Below are 18698 nucleotides of genomic sequence, written 5' to 3' on the forward strand. Positions count from 1 at the left end.
ATAGCTAAAATGCGCATTTTAAATATCTTTAAAATAAATGCTTTAAAACTTTTTTGCAACTATTTGTAAAAAAGTTATGAAACAGCAAAGTAAACATACGATTACTACTGTGTTAATAATTTTTTTTAATCCTTTCAAAGCGTAGAAGTGAGTTTAAGGTACAAGCTAATTATTTGCAAAAAAATGTCGATTATCAGTTTAATAGTTATATTTTAATTAAAGATTATAAATATATTTTTTTGTAATTTACACGCGCGAAAGTAGAGTAACACAGTACTGTAGTAGCTAAAATTTTCACTCGTAGCGACGACCGGCCGCGTGATGTACACTTTTAATAAATAATGCATGCTGCGTGTCAGTCGCTTCGAGTGAACATTTTAGCTCCGACTCTGTATCAGGCCTACGTTTGCGCTAAAAATTACAAAAAAAAGTATTTTTAATCTTTGATTAAAATATAACCATTGCACTAATTTTCGACATTCTTTGTGAGTAATTAGGTTGTACCATAGACTAACTTTTAAGCTTTGAAACAATTAAAACAAATTATAAACAACGGAGATTTGGTATATTTATTTTGCTGTTTCATAACTTTTTTGCAAATGGTTGGAAAATTTTTTTAAAGCATTCGTTTTCAAGACCTATGAAATACGCATTTTAAGTATTTTTTTAAATTAGAATATAATAAACAATTTATGAGAAATGTTAATTTGTTTATAACAATTTTTTTTAAACATTTAAAGATTATGCAAAAAAATGAAAAATTTATATTTTGTCGACAAAATATTAAATAGGCATCACACCTTTATAATCTTTCTAAGTTTGATCAATGTCTCATGATTATTTTGGTTGTTATTGCGACTGTAAATCGTTAATTAACAATTGAATTGTTGCTAAAATATTCGTTTCATTTTCACCGGCTTCTGAATTTATAATCTATAACAAGAAAGCTTTTATTTCACCAAGCTATATAATTATTGATAAATAATTACTGGCCCAAAAAATTTATTTGAAAATTCGAGATTTTGTTGGGAAAACCCACATTTTCCGAGGAAAATTTTCGTCGGAGCAAATCGGGAAAAACATGACTCTATGCAGAATTAAATTGGGGTGAATTTTTATTTGAGTGTTTTTGGTGTAAAGTTAAAATCTTCGGAGTTATAGAGCAATAATTGAAAAAAATACGATTTGTCGGCGCCATTTTGTTTATAAAAAATGTAGCACACTATATGCGGACTTTGCATACCTATATTAATAATATATAGGATCTTATAATTCGATTCCAGCAATAAAATTGCTGGTAAATAACCTTTCTTTGTACTTTACTAATTAGACCAGCGTATTATAACTATTTTTTTTTCAAAATTTAAAGATTATGCAAAAAAAAGAAAAATTTATATTTTGTCGATAAAATATTAAATAAGCATCTCATCTTTATAATCTTTATAAGTTTGATCAATGTATCATGATTATTTTGGTTATTATTACGATCGTAATTTGTTAATTAACAATTGAATTGTTGCTAAAATATTAGTTTAATTTTCACCGGCTTCTGGAATTAAAATCTATACCAAGAAAGCTTTGATGTTACTAAGTTATTTAATTATTGATTAATAATTACTTACCTAAAACTTTATTTGAAAATTAGAGTTTTTGTTAGGAAAACCCGCATTTTCCGAGGAAAATTTTCGTCGGAGCAAATCGTGAAAAACATATCTCTATGCAAAATTTAATTGCGGTGAATTTTTATTAAGGTGTTTTGGTTGTAAAGTTATAATCTTCGGAGTTATAGAGCTATAATTGAAAAAAATACGATTTGTCGGCGCCATTTTGTTTATAAAAAAAGTAGCACACTATCTGCGGACTTTGCATACCTATATTATTAATATATAGGATATTATAATTCGATTCCAGCAATAAAATTGCTGGTAAATAACTTTTCCATGAATTTTGCTAATTAGCCCAGAGTAATCGTAATTTAAAACGGTGATAGAGCAGAGCCCAGTTAAAGGATAAATTTACTGAGCACTATACTGAAACTCATAACAAAAATACTGATGGAGAAAATAATGGCGTGCATAAATATATCGGATGAGCAACAAGGATTTAGAAGTGGAAAATCATGTAACGATGCAGTTGTTGTGATAAGGCAAATAGCGAAGAAATCAGTAAAATATGACAAGCCTGCCTATTTCTGTTTCATAGACCTAGAGAAAGCGTTTGATAGAATACAATTAAAAGATGTGATATACCTACTACATGACAAAAATTTACCACTGGATATCATAAAACTGATAGACAACATATATGTAAGAAATAAAATAGAAATGAAAGTCAATGGAATAATAACAGAACCCATAGAATCAAACACAGGAATCGGACAAGGAGATTCACTAAGCCCTCTACTGTTTAACATAATGTTGGGTGCAATAATAAAACAAGTGAAGAAAAAAACAGTGTACAAAATGGGCGATAGAGAGATAAAAATACTTTGTTACGCTGATGACACCTTGTTAGTAGCAGAGCGCGAAGACGACTTACAAAGATTACTGCACGAATTCAATGTCAACGCAAAAGAAATTAATATGAAAATATCAGTCCAAAAAACAAAAAGCTTAGTAATGACCAAAGAACCAATAAGATGCAAATTGGAGTTAGACAATCAAATTATACAAGTAATACGTGGTAATTAATCTATCAGCCGACAACAATATCGAAGAAGAGGCAAAAGACCAAATAATTAAAGCCAGTAGAATGGCCGGATTCCTAAACGACACGATTTGGAAAAACAAACACCTAAGAGTGGAAACAAAGGCCAGAATATATACGTCAGTTATAAGAGCAGTTGTGACAGACGGCCGAAACAATACCAGATAAGAGCAAAACACAAAGACATCTGGAGACCAACGAAATAAAGAATTTAAGGGTTGCTGGAAAAGGACTACAGGACAGGGTAAGAAGTGAGGAAATCAGACTCATATGTGGGGTAGACGGTAGACAATATAAATACCTGGATAAAGAACATATAAGAAGAGTGGAATCAACACATAAGCAGGATGTCTGAATCAAGGATAGGAACAATAGCCAGGGACAAGTCACCGTTAGGCAGAAGAAGTTTAGGACGCCCAAGGAAAAGGTGTAATGACAATTTGGGGACAGAATAAAAGGCACCATTGAAGAAAAACATGTAGCAGGGGAAAGTCGCCTATGATGGCATACCTAATTTTAACTCAATTTTTTATGTTTATTTAAAATTTTAGAGGCATTTTGTGATGCCAAGTGGTTCCAATTTAAGCTCCATTTTAAGTTTCTACAATATAATATTGATTTTGGACGTTTTTGGTACGCTTTTAATTTTTTTTCAATTAGCAAGTATGCCATCATAGGCCAACACTTGTTTTCTATGATGGCACATCATTTATTTTAAAATAAAAGAACTTAAATTTTTATGTTTTACTATAAAAAATAACAACAAAAATAAAAAATAAATGTGTAATATTTTACTAAGTTAACTAAAAGGTTATTAAGCAAATAATTTTATTTATACACACAATTCGCATATAAACTGTTTTACTTTTTTTCACACATCCGCACATTCTGCATGGCACCATGAATAGCATGTCTGACACTGAATCCATATTTCTTTTGAAATTTGATTTAGACTGGGAGTACCTACAGTTTATTACAATCGACATCGGAGTTTTCATCTTTAAGATCATTCAAGAATTCCGCTTCTTCTTTTCTACTAAATCTTTCTTCTTGGACCTTCTTGTCAATTTTCTTCTTTCTTAAATTGCTTTTACTTCTTACTTCTGTCTGAGCTCAAATCATTTCTCGAGTAGAATTGAGCACACCGGTCTTCCCACGTTTTCGTGTTTTTTCAGTTCCTGGTTTACGGAACTTACACTCAACGAAAAAGGTACGTAATATCAATAAAAATTTTAATTCAGACAACAAACGCAATACTTAAAATTTGTCCAATTCTTGGCTTTATTGGGACAACAAAACGATGTTCATCAATTCATTATTTTCGTTCGTTGAGCCAATGTATTACGTTTATTGAATGGATGAACATTCATTATGTATACCATAATATCACTTTATTGGTATTACGAACTCTGTTCACTGAGTCAACGAACACTATTTATTGATATTACGAACTCTGTTCACTGAGTCAACGAACATTATTTATTGAAACAACAACGTCGTTAATTGACCGACGAAGACTATTGGTTGTGTCAATAACAGTGTTATTTCTCCTAACGTATTTCGTTTATTTCTACAATTATTTCCGTCTATTGTTACAATTAATTCCATTCATTCCCACAATAAATACGGTTTTTCTTACAAGCAATTCTATTCATTCTTACAATCAGTATCGTTCATTCCTACTATGAACGTATTTTATATTAATAATTAATGAATGCAATAGCCCAATGTATGATATTAATTGATTAATAATAATTTTTTAAATCCCCTTTTTTTGTCCTTAACCTAAAGGACTTTACACTGTGTGATTTTTCATATGATTTCACTTATACAGTGTACTGATAAGTGTTACACTCCCCCCACCCCCATTAACTTATTTATTTTTAGCACATAAGCAAAACGCTCGGAGAGGTCGATTTTTAAAATAATCAAAGTATATTATAACATCAATGTTTCGAACTTTACACGATCCCTCTTCAGGTAACAGGCGCGGCGTAATTTTGATTTTTTTTAATGGGAAAGTACGTCATGTGACAGCTTATTTAAAAGCGTTTGAAATAGTGATTCCAAAAATGTATAACACTTTAATCCTTTTTGAGAGCGCAGGTGCAAAATTTCGATCGAATTCTTTTTAAACGCATTTATTTTTTTGAATTCTGAGAAAACTAATAAGTATTTTTGAAAAATTTAAATGCAGAATAAAATATTACATTATTACCGAGGGCAGAAAGTCCCTTAGAATAAACAAAAAGTTTCTGTTAAATGGTATGCCTATTTGAAATTGAAAATCATACTAAATTTTCTCTTTTTCACCCCTGTGACTTATTAAAATAATCATTATAGAGTTTCTCAGGGCTTCAGACCCTCGATAATACTGTAATATTTTTTTCTATGGATGCTATACAATGTGCAACTTCTCTCACTACTTACATACATTCAAAATGAACAATTTCTCAGGCAGTGAGAAAAGTCGGCCATTGCAGTGAAAAAAATTTTTTCTCACGGGTTCACCGCCGGTTTACATACATATGATCGTCATTTCCATGGTAACATGCACAATAAAAACACAATTATTTTTGTCAAATAGAATGTGTACAAACTTGTCAAAACTTATCAAAAATTACAGTTTAAGACTGTTCAACTGTGAATTATAATTTTAAATAAATAAAGTATATAAATATTAAGAAAATTAAATACCTACGTGTATATATGTATTGTATTTCAATTTAGGCATATAATATACCTAAAAGCACCTAAATTATTTAATTTTGAAGTTTGAACTGATTATAATTTTAAATAAATAAAATATATAAATATTAAGAATATTAAATACCTACGTGTATATATGTATTTTATTTCAATTTAGGCATATAATATACCTAAAAGCACCTAAATTATTTAATTTTGAAGTTTGAACTCTTGACAAAAACGCATCCATAGAAAAAGTACACTGTACAACACGAGAGAAAATGACATATTTCTCTCTCGCTTGATTTGCGGCACTCGCCTCGTGCTCGTGAGAAATATGTCTTTTTTCTCTCTTGTTGTACAATATACTAATTTTGCATTTAAATTTTCAAAAATAATAATTAGTTTTCCCAGGATTCGAAAAAAAAATGAATACATTTAAAAAGAAATCGACCGAAATTTCACGATAATAGACACACAAAAACTTCCTTCTACTACGGACTACACTTAAAAAGGAAATGCAATTATTATTCGGCACTTCGGTAACACAGAGAAGCTAGGGGTATCACGATAAGGAAAAGCCGTTAACTTCCAAATGGTCAAGCAAAACATTTATTGTCTCAACAACTACGATTATTGTCACAATGCACGCATTGATTGTGGGTATTAAATGCAGTAGTAGATTGATTAATGCATTCGTTGTCACAACAATCAATTTACATCTATTCAATAATTATATATTACTCTATACTAACAACATTTCTACATTGTTTTAATGAAATCTGTTCGTTTTCACGATAAACCAAGGTAATTGCTTGTCATCTACGAAATCAAGAACGTGAGTTGCTGCCAGAATTAACAGTATTTATTAAATATACGAAACTAAGTTATTGGCTGAATAAATTGAGTGTTATTGATTAATGTACTCTAGTTATTCTCACAATTATTATTCAATCATTGTGACAATAACCAAATACATTCGTCAATGTCTAAAAATTCGTTGAAACAACAAATTAAATTGTTGTGACAACGAAATACTATTCAGTAATCACTGTTAATCAATATTACGAACTAAATTTTTTTGAGTGTACGGGGGCCTACTGGAAGCGGTGACAATTTTACAATACTGGTCCTTATTTTTTGTACAAATGAAGGTCCAGGCACATTACCTTCTGGCATTTGAATTTCAGATGTCGAAGATATTTCATTAGTAGTATTTTCGGAGTAAATGATCGATGCTTCTAAGCGCTCTTCTTCCACACTTTCTATGATGGTATACCTATCATAGGAAAAAATCGGCATTTTATTAAAACAAGATAAAAATCTTAAATCGAAAGATATCCTCAAAATAACGCACACAACAAACATAATATGTCTAACAAATACATACAAGGTGTTATTTAAGCTTTTCTTCTATTAATTGTACTGGATTCTAAATTTTAATTTTGTGTAATATTACTACGGGACTTGCCGAATAATATATAATTTTCCTACTCTCACAAAAAGCATCAGAGCACCACTAACTTTATACTAAACTACAAGTCGACTAACAAGCATATACTAATACATGTTATTGTCAGAATAACTGGGCTGCATTCCAAGATACACTAGCTATGCCATCATATACACTATACCATCATAGGCGACTTTCCCTTACTACCTAAATAAAAGGAAAAGAAGAAGAAGAAGAAGAAGAAGAAATTAATGTTTACCTCTTTTTGTAAAGCTATCTCTGTACCCAGGGCTGTCATAATTTGGTTTTGTTCGATATTTGATGCTAACTCTTCAGCCTTCATTATAATCTCGTAACTTTGTGTTGCGTGATCCATCCGGTGTGTGCAATTATTTTGTTCCTCCATACATGCAAAATAACTTTTTCTATTTAGTGATGCCTGAAATTTTAAAATTCCTGGTACCTATTCTATAGAGACAATAGCAGATTTTTTATAGGCTGTAAAATTAGTAGAACTAAGAACATGGGCGTTACAACCCACCTGCCAAAACAGTTTTTAAATAGACACTCACCTCGGGTAAATAAAGCATGCGTTTGTAGACGTTTTAAAACCGAATAATCTTTTTTCCAAACAGTCGATATTTATAAGAAAAATGTTGCTAATTGTGCTAAAATCACGTATTCGTTAAATAGATGATACCGTAAATATGCACACACGTTTTTAATTTATACTTTATCGGAATAATTAAATAAGATACGAATTAATTCTTAAATTTTGACGAATCTGTAACATTAGTAAATTAATAGTGGATTTGTTTATTATTCTTTTATTTAAGGTAACGTTAGAATATTTTATTATAGGGAAAATGGATGCTTTTACAATAATTAGTGACACAAACCAAAATACAGAAAAGTTTAAATTGAAACGTCAACATCTGGTATTCAAAATTAACCCCATCTCTGATGCTACCAATCCCGTGAAATGGATAAAAGACGCCATTACGGAGGTGTTACATAAAGTAACTGAATATGTGGAATCAACCGTGGAGAGGCATGAACGCGTTTTAAAAAAGCGTCTGAAATCACTGTTGATGAGGTGTGTCATAAAATTTCATCTATTTTTCAATCATATTCAGCAGCGTTGATTACCGATACTTTTCAATTAACCGTAACAATAGTTAAAGCACCCACAAAATACATAGAATGTAAACCTGTATACAACGAAAATTAACAAGCACATTACTGTATTGGATAAATAATATGAATAGGTAAAATGGTTTTCAGCTTCAACACTCAAACCCATTTCATTGAAAAATTTAGGACCTGTATTGCTCTATCGTAGACTAAGTAGATATATAGAGAGAGGTGGAATAACCATCCTAAAATGTTAAACTGACGACCCGGTTCAGTGAGAGCTATAAAGTATAACACCTTTAATGAAAAATATGAAAAAAGATGAGGCATTGTTTCCATTAAAAACAAAGACGGACTATCTTTACGGCTTTAGTAGTCGCCACTGCTATTGTAAATAGGGATGTTGATTAGTACCAGGTACGAAGGGATTATGGAAAAATTCAGTCAACAATGGCTGTACAACTAATGGAGGAATCAGGTATACCTGATTCCTGATAGACATATATGGTAACTGATTCCATATATGGTAACACCCCCTGGGGGTTATGGATGTAACGAATTAAAATGAAATAAAACGAAAATTTATAAATATTTACAAAATTATAAGATATCTGTCTACACTTATGGTAGTAAGGGCCTAACTCTGTTTTTTACAGACGGTGCTGAACCATCATTGATTTTGCTACATCATTAAGGGCATTTCAACGTATTAACCGCACTGACAGCTGCGTTTCGTTGTGGATATTATTGCGAGAAATATCTGTTACAGTTGTCGTCAAACACCCTCATGCGATAAAAATACAATTAGTGTATATTGTGTTTCCTGTAAGAGATCATTTCGCGGTCAGTTATGTTATAACAACCATATAAGCTTTAATGTAAATACTTAGTTGTTGTACAACAAGAGATACGTTGCTGTGAGGATTATTTAAAGGTTGTACCTAGAAATAGAGACCACATCTGTGGAGAAAATATATTGCAAAATTTGTAATAAACATCAGGTAATAGTTCATTTATTTTATAAACAGATAGATAATAATTCACCCCCGTTGATAGCTATATTTTTATTGTTTACGATCCTGAAACGCGAAAAGAGACAGCATATAATCTTCAATGATTTTAACACATGTACCTAATTTATGTGTTTTTAATAAATGCTGTTACATGTTTATTAACGAAAACAAATTATTTTTCTGCCAAAATTGTGGAGCCAGACAAAAGGTTTTGACTGAAGAGGGGGTTATAGTGGCGTTAATGTCTAAAAATATTGAGATTAGGAAAATGTTTAAAAGAGTTATTGTTTTAGCTCATAGTGGAGGCTCTTTTGACCATCATTTCATTCTCAATTACATTCTCACAAAAACAGATCTTAAACCCAATCTTGTTATGCGTGGGACAAAAGTCATTTCAATGGATGTTAATAACGTTAGTTTTTTTATTGGTTTAATTACTTCCGCATGCCGCTTAGCACATTTCCCAAGGCTTTTGGGTTTGTCGAATTAAATAAGGCTATTTTCTTTATTTGTTTAATACGTTGAAGAATCAAAATTATATATGACCTCTACCAACCATTGGACCAACCTGACTTTATAAAAGATATTGATGCTCACGATAAACTATTAAAACGGCATGAAGAACAGGTGAACGAATAATAAGTGATAGATTTCCAAAAAGAGTGATTGATTTCCAAAAAGTTTGTTGAACACTTCGCTGTTTAACATTAACTGAGACAAATTTGTGCCCATTCTTTGAGTCGTCAACCATCGCCTCAACATATAACCGTGTAACCGTGAACTAATACTAGTACAAACCTAATACTATAGGATTCGTCCCTAAAGGGGAGTACAGGTGAGGCAATAATTAATCAAAATCTGCTATAATGTGGATTTTATAGGTCGAAAAAGAAAAAAATATAAACATAATGCTTCTAAAAATAAAGAAGCTCCTGTTTCAGGGACGAAGGTGGATGGATGCTGTGAGGTGGGAGGTTCATGGTAAACCTGAACCATATGAGTACCGTGGCTGGTATGTTCATGGGTGTGTAAGCTGTTTTCCACATCAGAGAAAGGACATCGCACACATCTTATGGAAAATATAATGTCACTCAAATTCAATAAAACTTATACGAATAGATTCGTTTTAAATCAACGGTCAAATCTTATCATTGCGCCAACTCTATATTTTCAATAATAAGAGCAGAAATTGATATAAATAAATCTGAAATCAAATGGATACGTACATAAGTTAGAGAGAGAAAAAATATTTTAAAACACCCAAATTGTCGGTACTCCATAAATCAGAGGATTAGTTTCACCAATTCGCTTAGGCCCAGCGGGGGTTTAAGCTCTTTTGAATAACACCCAGAGCAATAATGATGGTAACTGACACTTTTACTGACTCAAAAAATGTGATTTCGATAAACTTTAATTGCAATTTGCGCCGTAATTAATCATAATTAAGAGTTGGCGCAATGATAAGATTTGACCGTTAATTTAAAACGAATATATTCGTATAAACTTTATTGAATTTGAGTGACATTATATTTTCCATAAGATGTGTGCGATGTCCTTTACCTCAGAAAAGGTACAGAAGAGAAGATCAAACATCAACTTTGAACCTCCGATATGAAACTACGTTGATAAAAACAGAATAATTAAAAAACTCGGCGTGTAAAGTAATCGAGATTGGGAGTGTGAATTTAGAGCGATATTGGCTGAAAACCGCGAAATAAAAAGGTTGAAAATCATCCAATTGACGCTATGACCTACGCTCTATGGGGGCGCGTAGAGAATATCGTATAATATCATAAAATAACAGAGGATGAAACAATTAAATACGTTGATGTTTGCTCTTTATATACCTGCGTATGCAAGTATGCGCGATTTCCTATAGGTCATCCTAAAGTTTTTGTAGGGAGACCTGTAATAATATTGATCTAATGACCGTCGCGTGTCTTGTAAATTGTAAAATACTCCAACCACAAAATTTATTTCTTCTCGTTTTACCATGTAAAATTAAGGATAAATTAATGTTTGTATTATGTCGCACCTGCGGAAAATTTGGTCGGACAACACAATACAAAATAGTGAGCATGTTGATGGACTCTTTACAACCATGATGAATAAATTCATGAAACTAAAGCAGGAGTCAAGCGATTGGCCAACCTAATGTAAAACCAAAAACAGGACTATATTAAACAATTTCTATTTAGGCAAGATATTTTGCTGGAATATAATAAAATATTTAATTGAATAACCCAGGATTAAGGCAGTTTGCTGAACATATGCTAAATTTATTTTGGGACAAATTCGGTCAGAGTGAAAATCAGCCAAAAACACCTATAGTCAACAGTCCTGACGAGTTTTTAAAAATGGTGACCGATCCCTCAATAATTATTATCGGTGTATTCTGTATTAATCAGGATACGTTTATTGTAAGTTACGAGTATACTGAATCGCCATATGATTTACTATCAACGGTAAATGTAGTTGCCGTGTCCTTTGTTACTGCTCATGCCAAATTGAAACCAGGTGTTTATACTTTGACACAGATTCTATAATCTTTGTGTCCAGACCATAGGCTGGTTTTGGAGGTTATAACCCCCATTGGGATCTACTTTGAGCTCTATACTCTTAACACCAATATTTGTTGTTGACAAATCAAGCCATTTTGAAGTTGTAACCCCCCATTAGGATCATCCTGGTTACGCCGTTGGTCCAGACCTGGAAAATATGAAACACCTGTGGGACCTTTTATCGGCAATATGACGGACGAGCTAGAAGAATATGGTCAAGGTTCTTATATTGCAGAGTTTGCTTTTGGGGCGTTCTAAGAACTATACATATAAAATAAGATTAAATGTAAATATGGAGGAAAGGATTGAGTGTAAGAAAAAAGGAATATCAGGCACATGCGGAAACAAAAATATACTAAATTTCGATACAATAAAAAACATGGTGTTAGGCCCCGGGAAGCCTGTATACATAATAAATAAACAAATACGCCAAACGAAAGAACCCGAAGTAATTACAACCGTTTCTAAAAAAATACAGGGTGTTTGGTAAAGAATGGGCAATAGCTTAACCTTAGAATCCTGAGGTTAAAATAGGGCGATTTAAGCTAATTTACCTTAGTACTAAAGTTGATAATAATCGAATTACAGGGTGTCAAAATTAAACTTTTATTTTATTTATTCTTGAATATTTCCTAACAGGCATGGGAAAATATCACGAAACTTGGTAAACGGGAGTTTTTTGGGCCGAGAAATCTAAATTTGCCACCAAAAATGATGTGTTACCCAGAGGGCACCACAGACGCCTTTCAGCGCTCATTTAATAGGTTAAATTTTGTTTATTGCCCATTCCACACATTTTTTGAATCAAAACTTGTATTCTACTAATATTTTTACTTTAAAAAGGTATACTACATTCATCTCGCTAAACTTAACCGTTTTTTAGATAAACGCATTTTAAATCTGCGAGGAAACACAATTTTTTGCATAATATCATTGTAGTTACCTCCGAAAAATAACTTAAAAAAAATAAAAATTTACAAAAATGTACCGCAAATTTCTTCAAATGAAATTTGGATTCAAATGAACCTATCACAGTTATTATGGTTTCAAGTTTATTTTTCGGGTCTAACTAATGCAAAAAATTATGTTGTATCGCAGATTTCAAATGCGTTTATTTCGAAAAAAAATTGTGTTTAGCAAGATGAATGTAGTGTACCTTTTTTAAATATTGAAAAAATAAACATTTTGATTCAAAAAGTATGTAGAGTGGGGAATGAAATAAATTGAACGTATTCAATGAGAGCTGAAGACGTATGTGGCGCCCTCTGGGTAATACATCGTTTTTGGTAGCGAATTTAGATTTCTCATCACAAAAATGCCCCGCTTACCAAATTTCGTGTTGTGATTCCATGACTGTCAGGAAATATTCAAGAATAAATACAATAAAAGTTGAACTTTAACACTCTGTATTTCGGCTATTATCAACTTTCGTTCTAGGGTAAATTAGCCTAAATCGACCTATTTTAAGCTCAGGAATCTGAGGTTAAGCTATGGCCCATTCTTTACCAAACATCCTGTATATCACCCGAACTCGCTCAAGCGGAATTTTTTAGATGATTGTAGTTCTGTACCGTTCGGGTATTAAAAATCAAAAATGTTTAGTTCATTATATTATGTTTTCAATTAAATTTTTAATGATAAATTCCGTGAAAACTAGGTATATCTTACGACTAGAAACCGAAATAAATTATTATGGAATGCTGTAAATAATGCTTTTACGTTTCTCAAACATGTCAATTATTTTAATTATTGTTAATTATCAATTAATTGCTTATTAAAACAAAATACTATAAAACCATAAAATTATAACTAAATATTGTTAAGGATATTTTTACCTTATTGTGCTAACAAAAACATAAACAATATTTTATATGTCTTATGTTTACTGTTATGTGCTTTGTATGTACCGCCTTTTCTTATTTAGATATTGTTGTCAACGGTTAAATGTTAATAAGTGTAAAAATAGATATTAAACGCTGTTTTTATTTATTGTATTAGTCATTAAGGAAATTGTTTTTTAGTTAAATACGTAAATTAGTTTAAGGACCTACATTTTTATTTTATTATATTAATGTCTTATTTGACCACTCGAAGAAACTATCAATAAGAGTGAACAGAAATTAATTATTATTATATTTATTGAAGTTATACTTCTTTAGGTGCTATTGGGAAAAATGTTGGGAGTGAATTTTTATAAAAACGACAGTATGAAAACAGACACAGTGACAGTATGAAGTTAGTTGTATATTATTTTTTGTGAATTAATTTGTTAGTAAATATATTGCAAATATCTAGTAAAATTGATTTTAACACACCATTGTTAAGTGTTTGAAGTTACCATGTAAAGTATAGATTTGAAGTTACCAAAGGGGTTACCTACCAATTTGACGCTTACTTTTACCAGCATCAGGTAGGAGCTGCACCTAAATATATCAAATCGTCTATATTCGTTGATTTAACGTTATTCGGCATAAGAGTTAAATAAACTTTTTTTTAAATGGCTTACGAAAGTTGTTCTTATCAACTATTGTCAAAATACTTGTTACAACAGTAACTGTGTATTCTACAGATTTTCTGTCGCTAAGCATAAAGTGGTTCAACGACAAAAATGCATTGATGCAATTAGAAAAAAGTACCTAAGTAAACGTAATCTTCAATTTCAAAAAGGTAAACATTGAAAAAATGAGATGTGAAAGTGAATTTAAAACATTCAAATATTAATTTAAAATATTAGTCGGCCAAAGCTGTGGCATATATTTCAGCTTAAATATATGTTTCAAATACTGAAATGTTGTTTTTTAACATTATAATATAATATTTTTATATTAGTCTATTAAAATAGATCATGTCATCCTTCTGCGTCATCTGCAGAATAATTTGTAACTATCGGAATCAACACAGAAGAAATCTAATCGGACCGTTAAAATTGGAAACTAATAATTCAAGTATTAAGTATTAAAATTATAATTTAAATAAAATACAAATAAACTTTAAAACATATTTATTTCGTTGAAACCATATAATAAAAACCATAACTTCTTACGTGCATACAAAGTACACACACTCTTTTTTTGTATATTGTATATTTATTTGGTTTAACATCGTGAATTAGACAAAGAGCGAGTCGTAGTCCTGACCTGCCCCAAGCCTATTATATAGAGTTTTAGCAAGTCTTCACAATAAGATACATTTTATATCAAGAACACATAGCATAGTGGATAGCGTGTCTGTCTCCTGTTCAGAAGGACGAGCGTTCGATTCCTGACACATACCAAAGATTTTGTTTTTAAAATTTTAATAAATATATTAATATACATAATAATAAAAATAGTTTCAAAAGTTATGCATCACCTAAAATTAGTTGATAGTTGATTTTGTCATGAACCGATTAATGGATATCAGATTTTGTATGTCACATTTTATCACAAAAAAGTCTCTATGGGCAGCCTTTTCATCCTCAAAATAAGAATGAGCAGAGCAACATATACATTCTGCGTATATGTATTGTTATATAATTTTTATGGTGAAAATTTAGAAAATTAATTTATGTCAAAGGCCACGAGATCATAGATTTTCATCGCCCTGTATATGGCCAAATATTGTAAATAGTATAATTTAGTCATAAGCAGTGGTTAGCGGAAAGTGAAAATCGTTCAGCATTAGTGTTTCTATGAACGGACTTATACAATCGGTCGGATTAGAAAGTACAAGTATTCGCTTTGCAGTAAACAGTAGGACATTTATAAATGCTTCTTGGAAGGAAAGACGGTAAATATCATTATTGTTGAGTTTTAGAATATATCGGGTTTTTATAGCATGTAGAAACACAAAAGTAATTTGGTGTCTCCTGGAATTTAACAAAATGGAAAAGTTGTATACAATAGTATATTGTACAACAAGTGAGAAAAAAGACATATTTCTCACGAGCGCAGAAGTTTGTTGGCACAAGCCGAGGCACGAGGCGAGGGCCGCAAATCAAGCGAGGGAGAAATATGTCATTTTCTCATGTGTTGTACACTGTACTTTTTCTATGGATGCGGTTTTGTTAAGAGTTTAAACTTCAAAATTAAATAATTTACGTGCTTTTAGGTATATTATATGTATAAATGGAAATAAAATACATATACATGTAGGTATTTAATATTCTTAAAATTTACATACATTATTTTTTAAAATTCTAATTAACAGTTATTTTTCAACAGTTTTGAAAGGTATTTAATTCCTGGTAAGTTTTGCTTTGACACATTTGTTTGACAACATTAATTGTGTTTGTATTGTGCATGTTACCATGGAAACGGCGATCATATATATTGAAACCGGCGGAGAACCCGTGAGAAAAAATATTTCTCACTGCAATGGCCGACTTTTCTCACTACGTGAGGAATTGTTCGTTTTGAATATAAGTAAGTAGTGAGAGCAGTTGCATATTGTATAGCATCCATAGAAAAAATTAATTTGTTCTTAAGAAATGAAAGGCGGGATGTAATGTGTACAGCGGATGTTTTGTGATTGGCGAGAGAAACGGATGGAAGAAAAATAGAGTGTTTGAGTCTGACTTGGAGGAGGAAAAAAGTTTCACTGTAGAATGAATACCTGAAGAGAGCAGTCCAGTTTTGAAAAGTAAGAAGTCGGTGTAAAGTGGTGAAGTTGGCGGCCGTGTAAGCAGAATCGTGTTGAAACGAAATCGTTGATCGTGTTGAGAAGTTAAATCTCCTTGTGTCCGAAGAGATTCCTGTTTCTGTCTGGAACGAGTAGCCAGTTGGTATCAATTTGCACAAGATATCGAGCAGAGAGAAAACTGAGGAGAAATTTCGATCGAGTTTTGTTGTTTGTGAAGCAGTTTGGACGAGAAGGACGTTTTCACAACCTCTGTTCCAAATTCAGACTGCAAAGACAAGGGTTGCCACAAGGAGCTGTCATCAGCTGTCAATTGTTTAACTTAATGATAAACGATGTGCTCGCAATGATCAGAAAGACACCTGGCGTGGAAGCCCTCCTGTATGCCGATGACCTACTAATATGGGCATCAAGTAGCAGTGTGAGAGCGGTCGAGGGAGTAATGAACCAGGCTCTGAAAAATCTAGAAAAATGGGGGGATAAAAGCTGCCTAACTGTCAGTACAACCAAAACCGTATATCCAGTACTTACCATTTCAACAAAACAGACTGCTGTCAAGCTGACATACAAAGGAGTTTATTTAGAAAGACAGGATGTAACAAAATACCTGGGGGTGTACATACATAAGAAAGTGACGTGGAAACCTCAAATCTAAGACATTGCAGAGATAGCCACAATGAGATGTCGACTGCTCAAACGTCTCACAGCAACAAAGTGGAGCGCCACGCAAGATGTCCTGGTAGCAACATACAAAACCTATGTTCGGCACATATTAGAATACGGGAGTGAAGCTACAATAACTGCGAGTACAAACACCACCTCCAAGCTTGAAGTCGCCCAGAACACTGCCCTTCGCGTCATCACCGGTGCTCCAAAATCAACACCGATTACATCAATGGAAGCTCAGACCGGTATTGAACCAATACAATACCGCAGAGAGCAACACGCGTTAACCTTCTGGGAAAGGCAGAGACGAATATTTCCACAAAAATGGGACGAATATAGACAAGCAGCCTCACGTCTTAAAACACAAACCACTCCGCTTACAGTAGCAAACCAAATCATGGAAAAATACCACATTGACCTGTCGGAAGCCGCACCCTTCCCAGCGCAAACTACACTGGCCTGCTGTCTACCAAACACACAATTGCTTCTCGAAAACCATAACGACCCGAAGCACTTATAGTCAGACAATGTCCTAAGGAAAGCCGCCCTAGAGACGATACACACCAAGTACCCAGCGCATGAGTGGCTCCACATCTACTGCGATGGCTCCTCGATGCCGGACTCGGGAAGAACAGGAGCAGGATATGTCTTAACGTTCTTCAAAAGCTCCATAGCTTTGGGTGCCCCTCTCACCAACTACGACGGCGAAATTGCTGCTATACACGAAGCTGCAAAAAATTTTGAGAATTTCCAACACCCCCAAAAAGTTGCCTTCTTCATCGACTGCCAAGCCGCAATCCTCGCCCTGTTGACAAATCGATATACCGACTGTGTCAAAACAATATCTTGCCGCGTTCAACTATCGAACTTGCTGAAAAAGGGGTGGCTGATTACTCTACAATGGATCCCTAGTCATGTCGGTGTTAAAGGGAATGAAGCGGCGAATGAACTTGCAAAAGAAGGCACTACTCTTCCACAGCCCCCTAGCTTCCAATCGTACACATCAGCAAAATCCACCATTAGAAGAGGAATCAAAGCGAAGATAAAAGAGCAGCAAATACAAGCCGGTGCTGGAAAATTTGCGCCTACCTAATAGAGTCACCAATCCCTTGCAACTTGCCGAGACCCATTAGTGTAGCCGTGTTCAGAACAACTACGGGACATGACTACCTGGCTTCCTATCTACATCGCATCGGCGTCCGCGAAAATGCCAACTATCCACTATGTAATCAGCCCCAGATGGAAGCTGTTCACCTCCCACTGTGCCCAGCCCTGATAACAGACCCACCCGAGGAGGATGAAGATCGCCTACGAGAAACGGCTCGTCTATACTGGTCAGCGCACCACCAAATGGCTAACATGCCAAGGGTGGGCGTTGGCTAGTAAGTAAGTAAGTAGTGGACGAGAAGGATACTAGGAGCACGTGTGGGAGAATCAAGGACTACACAATCCATGAGAAGAAGTAAAGAAGAGAAAAAAAGGTTAGTCAGATTATTTGTGAAACAGAGAGAGTTGTTTTATATCACATACCATATTTGTTTATTTTTTATTGAACAGTTCTACAGCATCATTTAGTCATTCATAAATTCAAAGAAGAAATAAGTAATCAATTCAAGAGGTGAAAAGTACATTTTTTTATATATTAAATAGTAAGAACAGTCTAACAAATTATTTAAATAAAAATTTTGATAAAAAAGGGAGAAAAAGATTAATTTATTAACTAAGAAATAGTTGCAACAAAATTGATTTTTAGCATACATTTAAATCTTATATTTATGGTATATTGGATAAATAAGTAGTATTTATAGAATTTATATGACATTGAGTATATTTTATTTTCCCTATTTTCTCCTGGATGAA

At 32.9% G+C, this 18698-nt stretch overlaps 1 protein-coding gene across 4 annotated transcripts in view; it reads right to left on the bottom strand.

The window, feature by feature from the left end:
* LOC114335457 (retinaldehyde-binding protein 1-like) overlaps positions 1-18698 on the bottom strand; it is a 64906-nt gene that overhangs the window by 27158 nt on the left and 19050 nt on the right. For 3 of the 4 annotated variants that reach the window (XM_050645588.1, XM_050645587.1, XM_028285698.2), the window contains exon 3: positions 7107-7286. The exons of the other annotated variant lie outside the window; for it this stretch is intronic. In XM_050645588.1, the coding sequence (XP_050501545.1) occupies positions 7107-7286 (180 nt within the window). The remainder of the gene's footprint in view (positions 1-7106; positions 7287-18698) is intronic. 4 annotated transcript variants of the gene reach the window in all.

This window comes from Diabrotica virgifera, chromosome 3, assembly GCF_917563875.1.
Source record: "Diabrotica virgifera virgifera chromosome 3, PGI_DIABVI_V3a".
NCBI lineage: Eukaryota > Metazoa > Arthropoda > Insecta > Coleoptera > Chrysomelidae > Diabrotica > Diabrotica virgifera.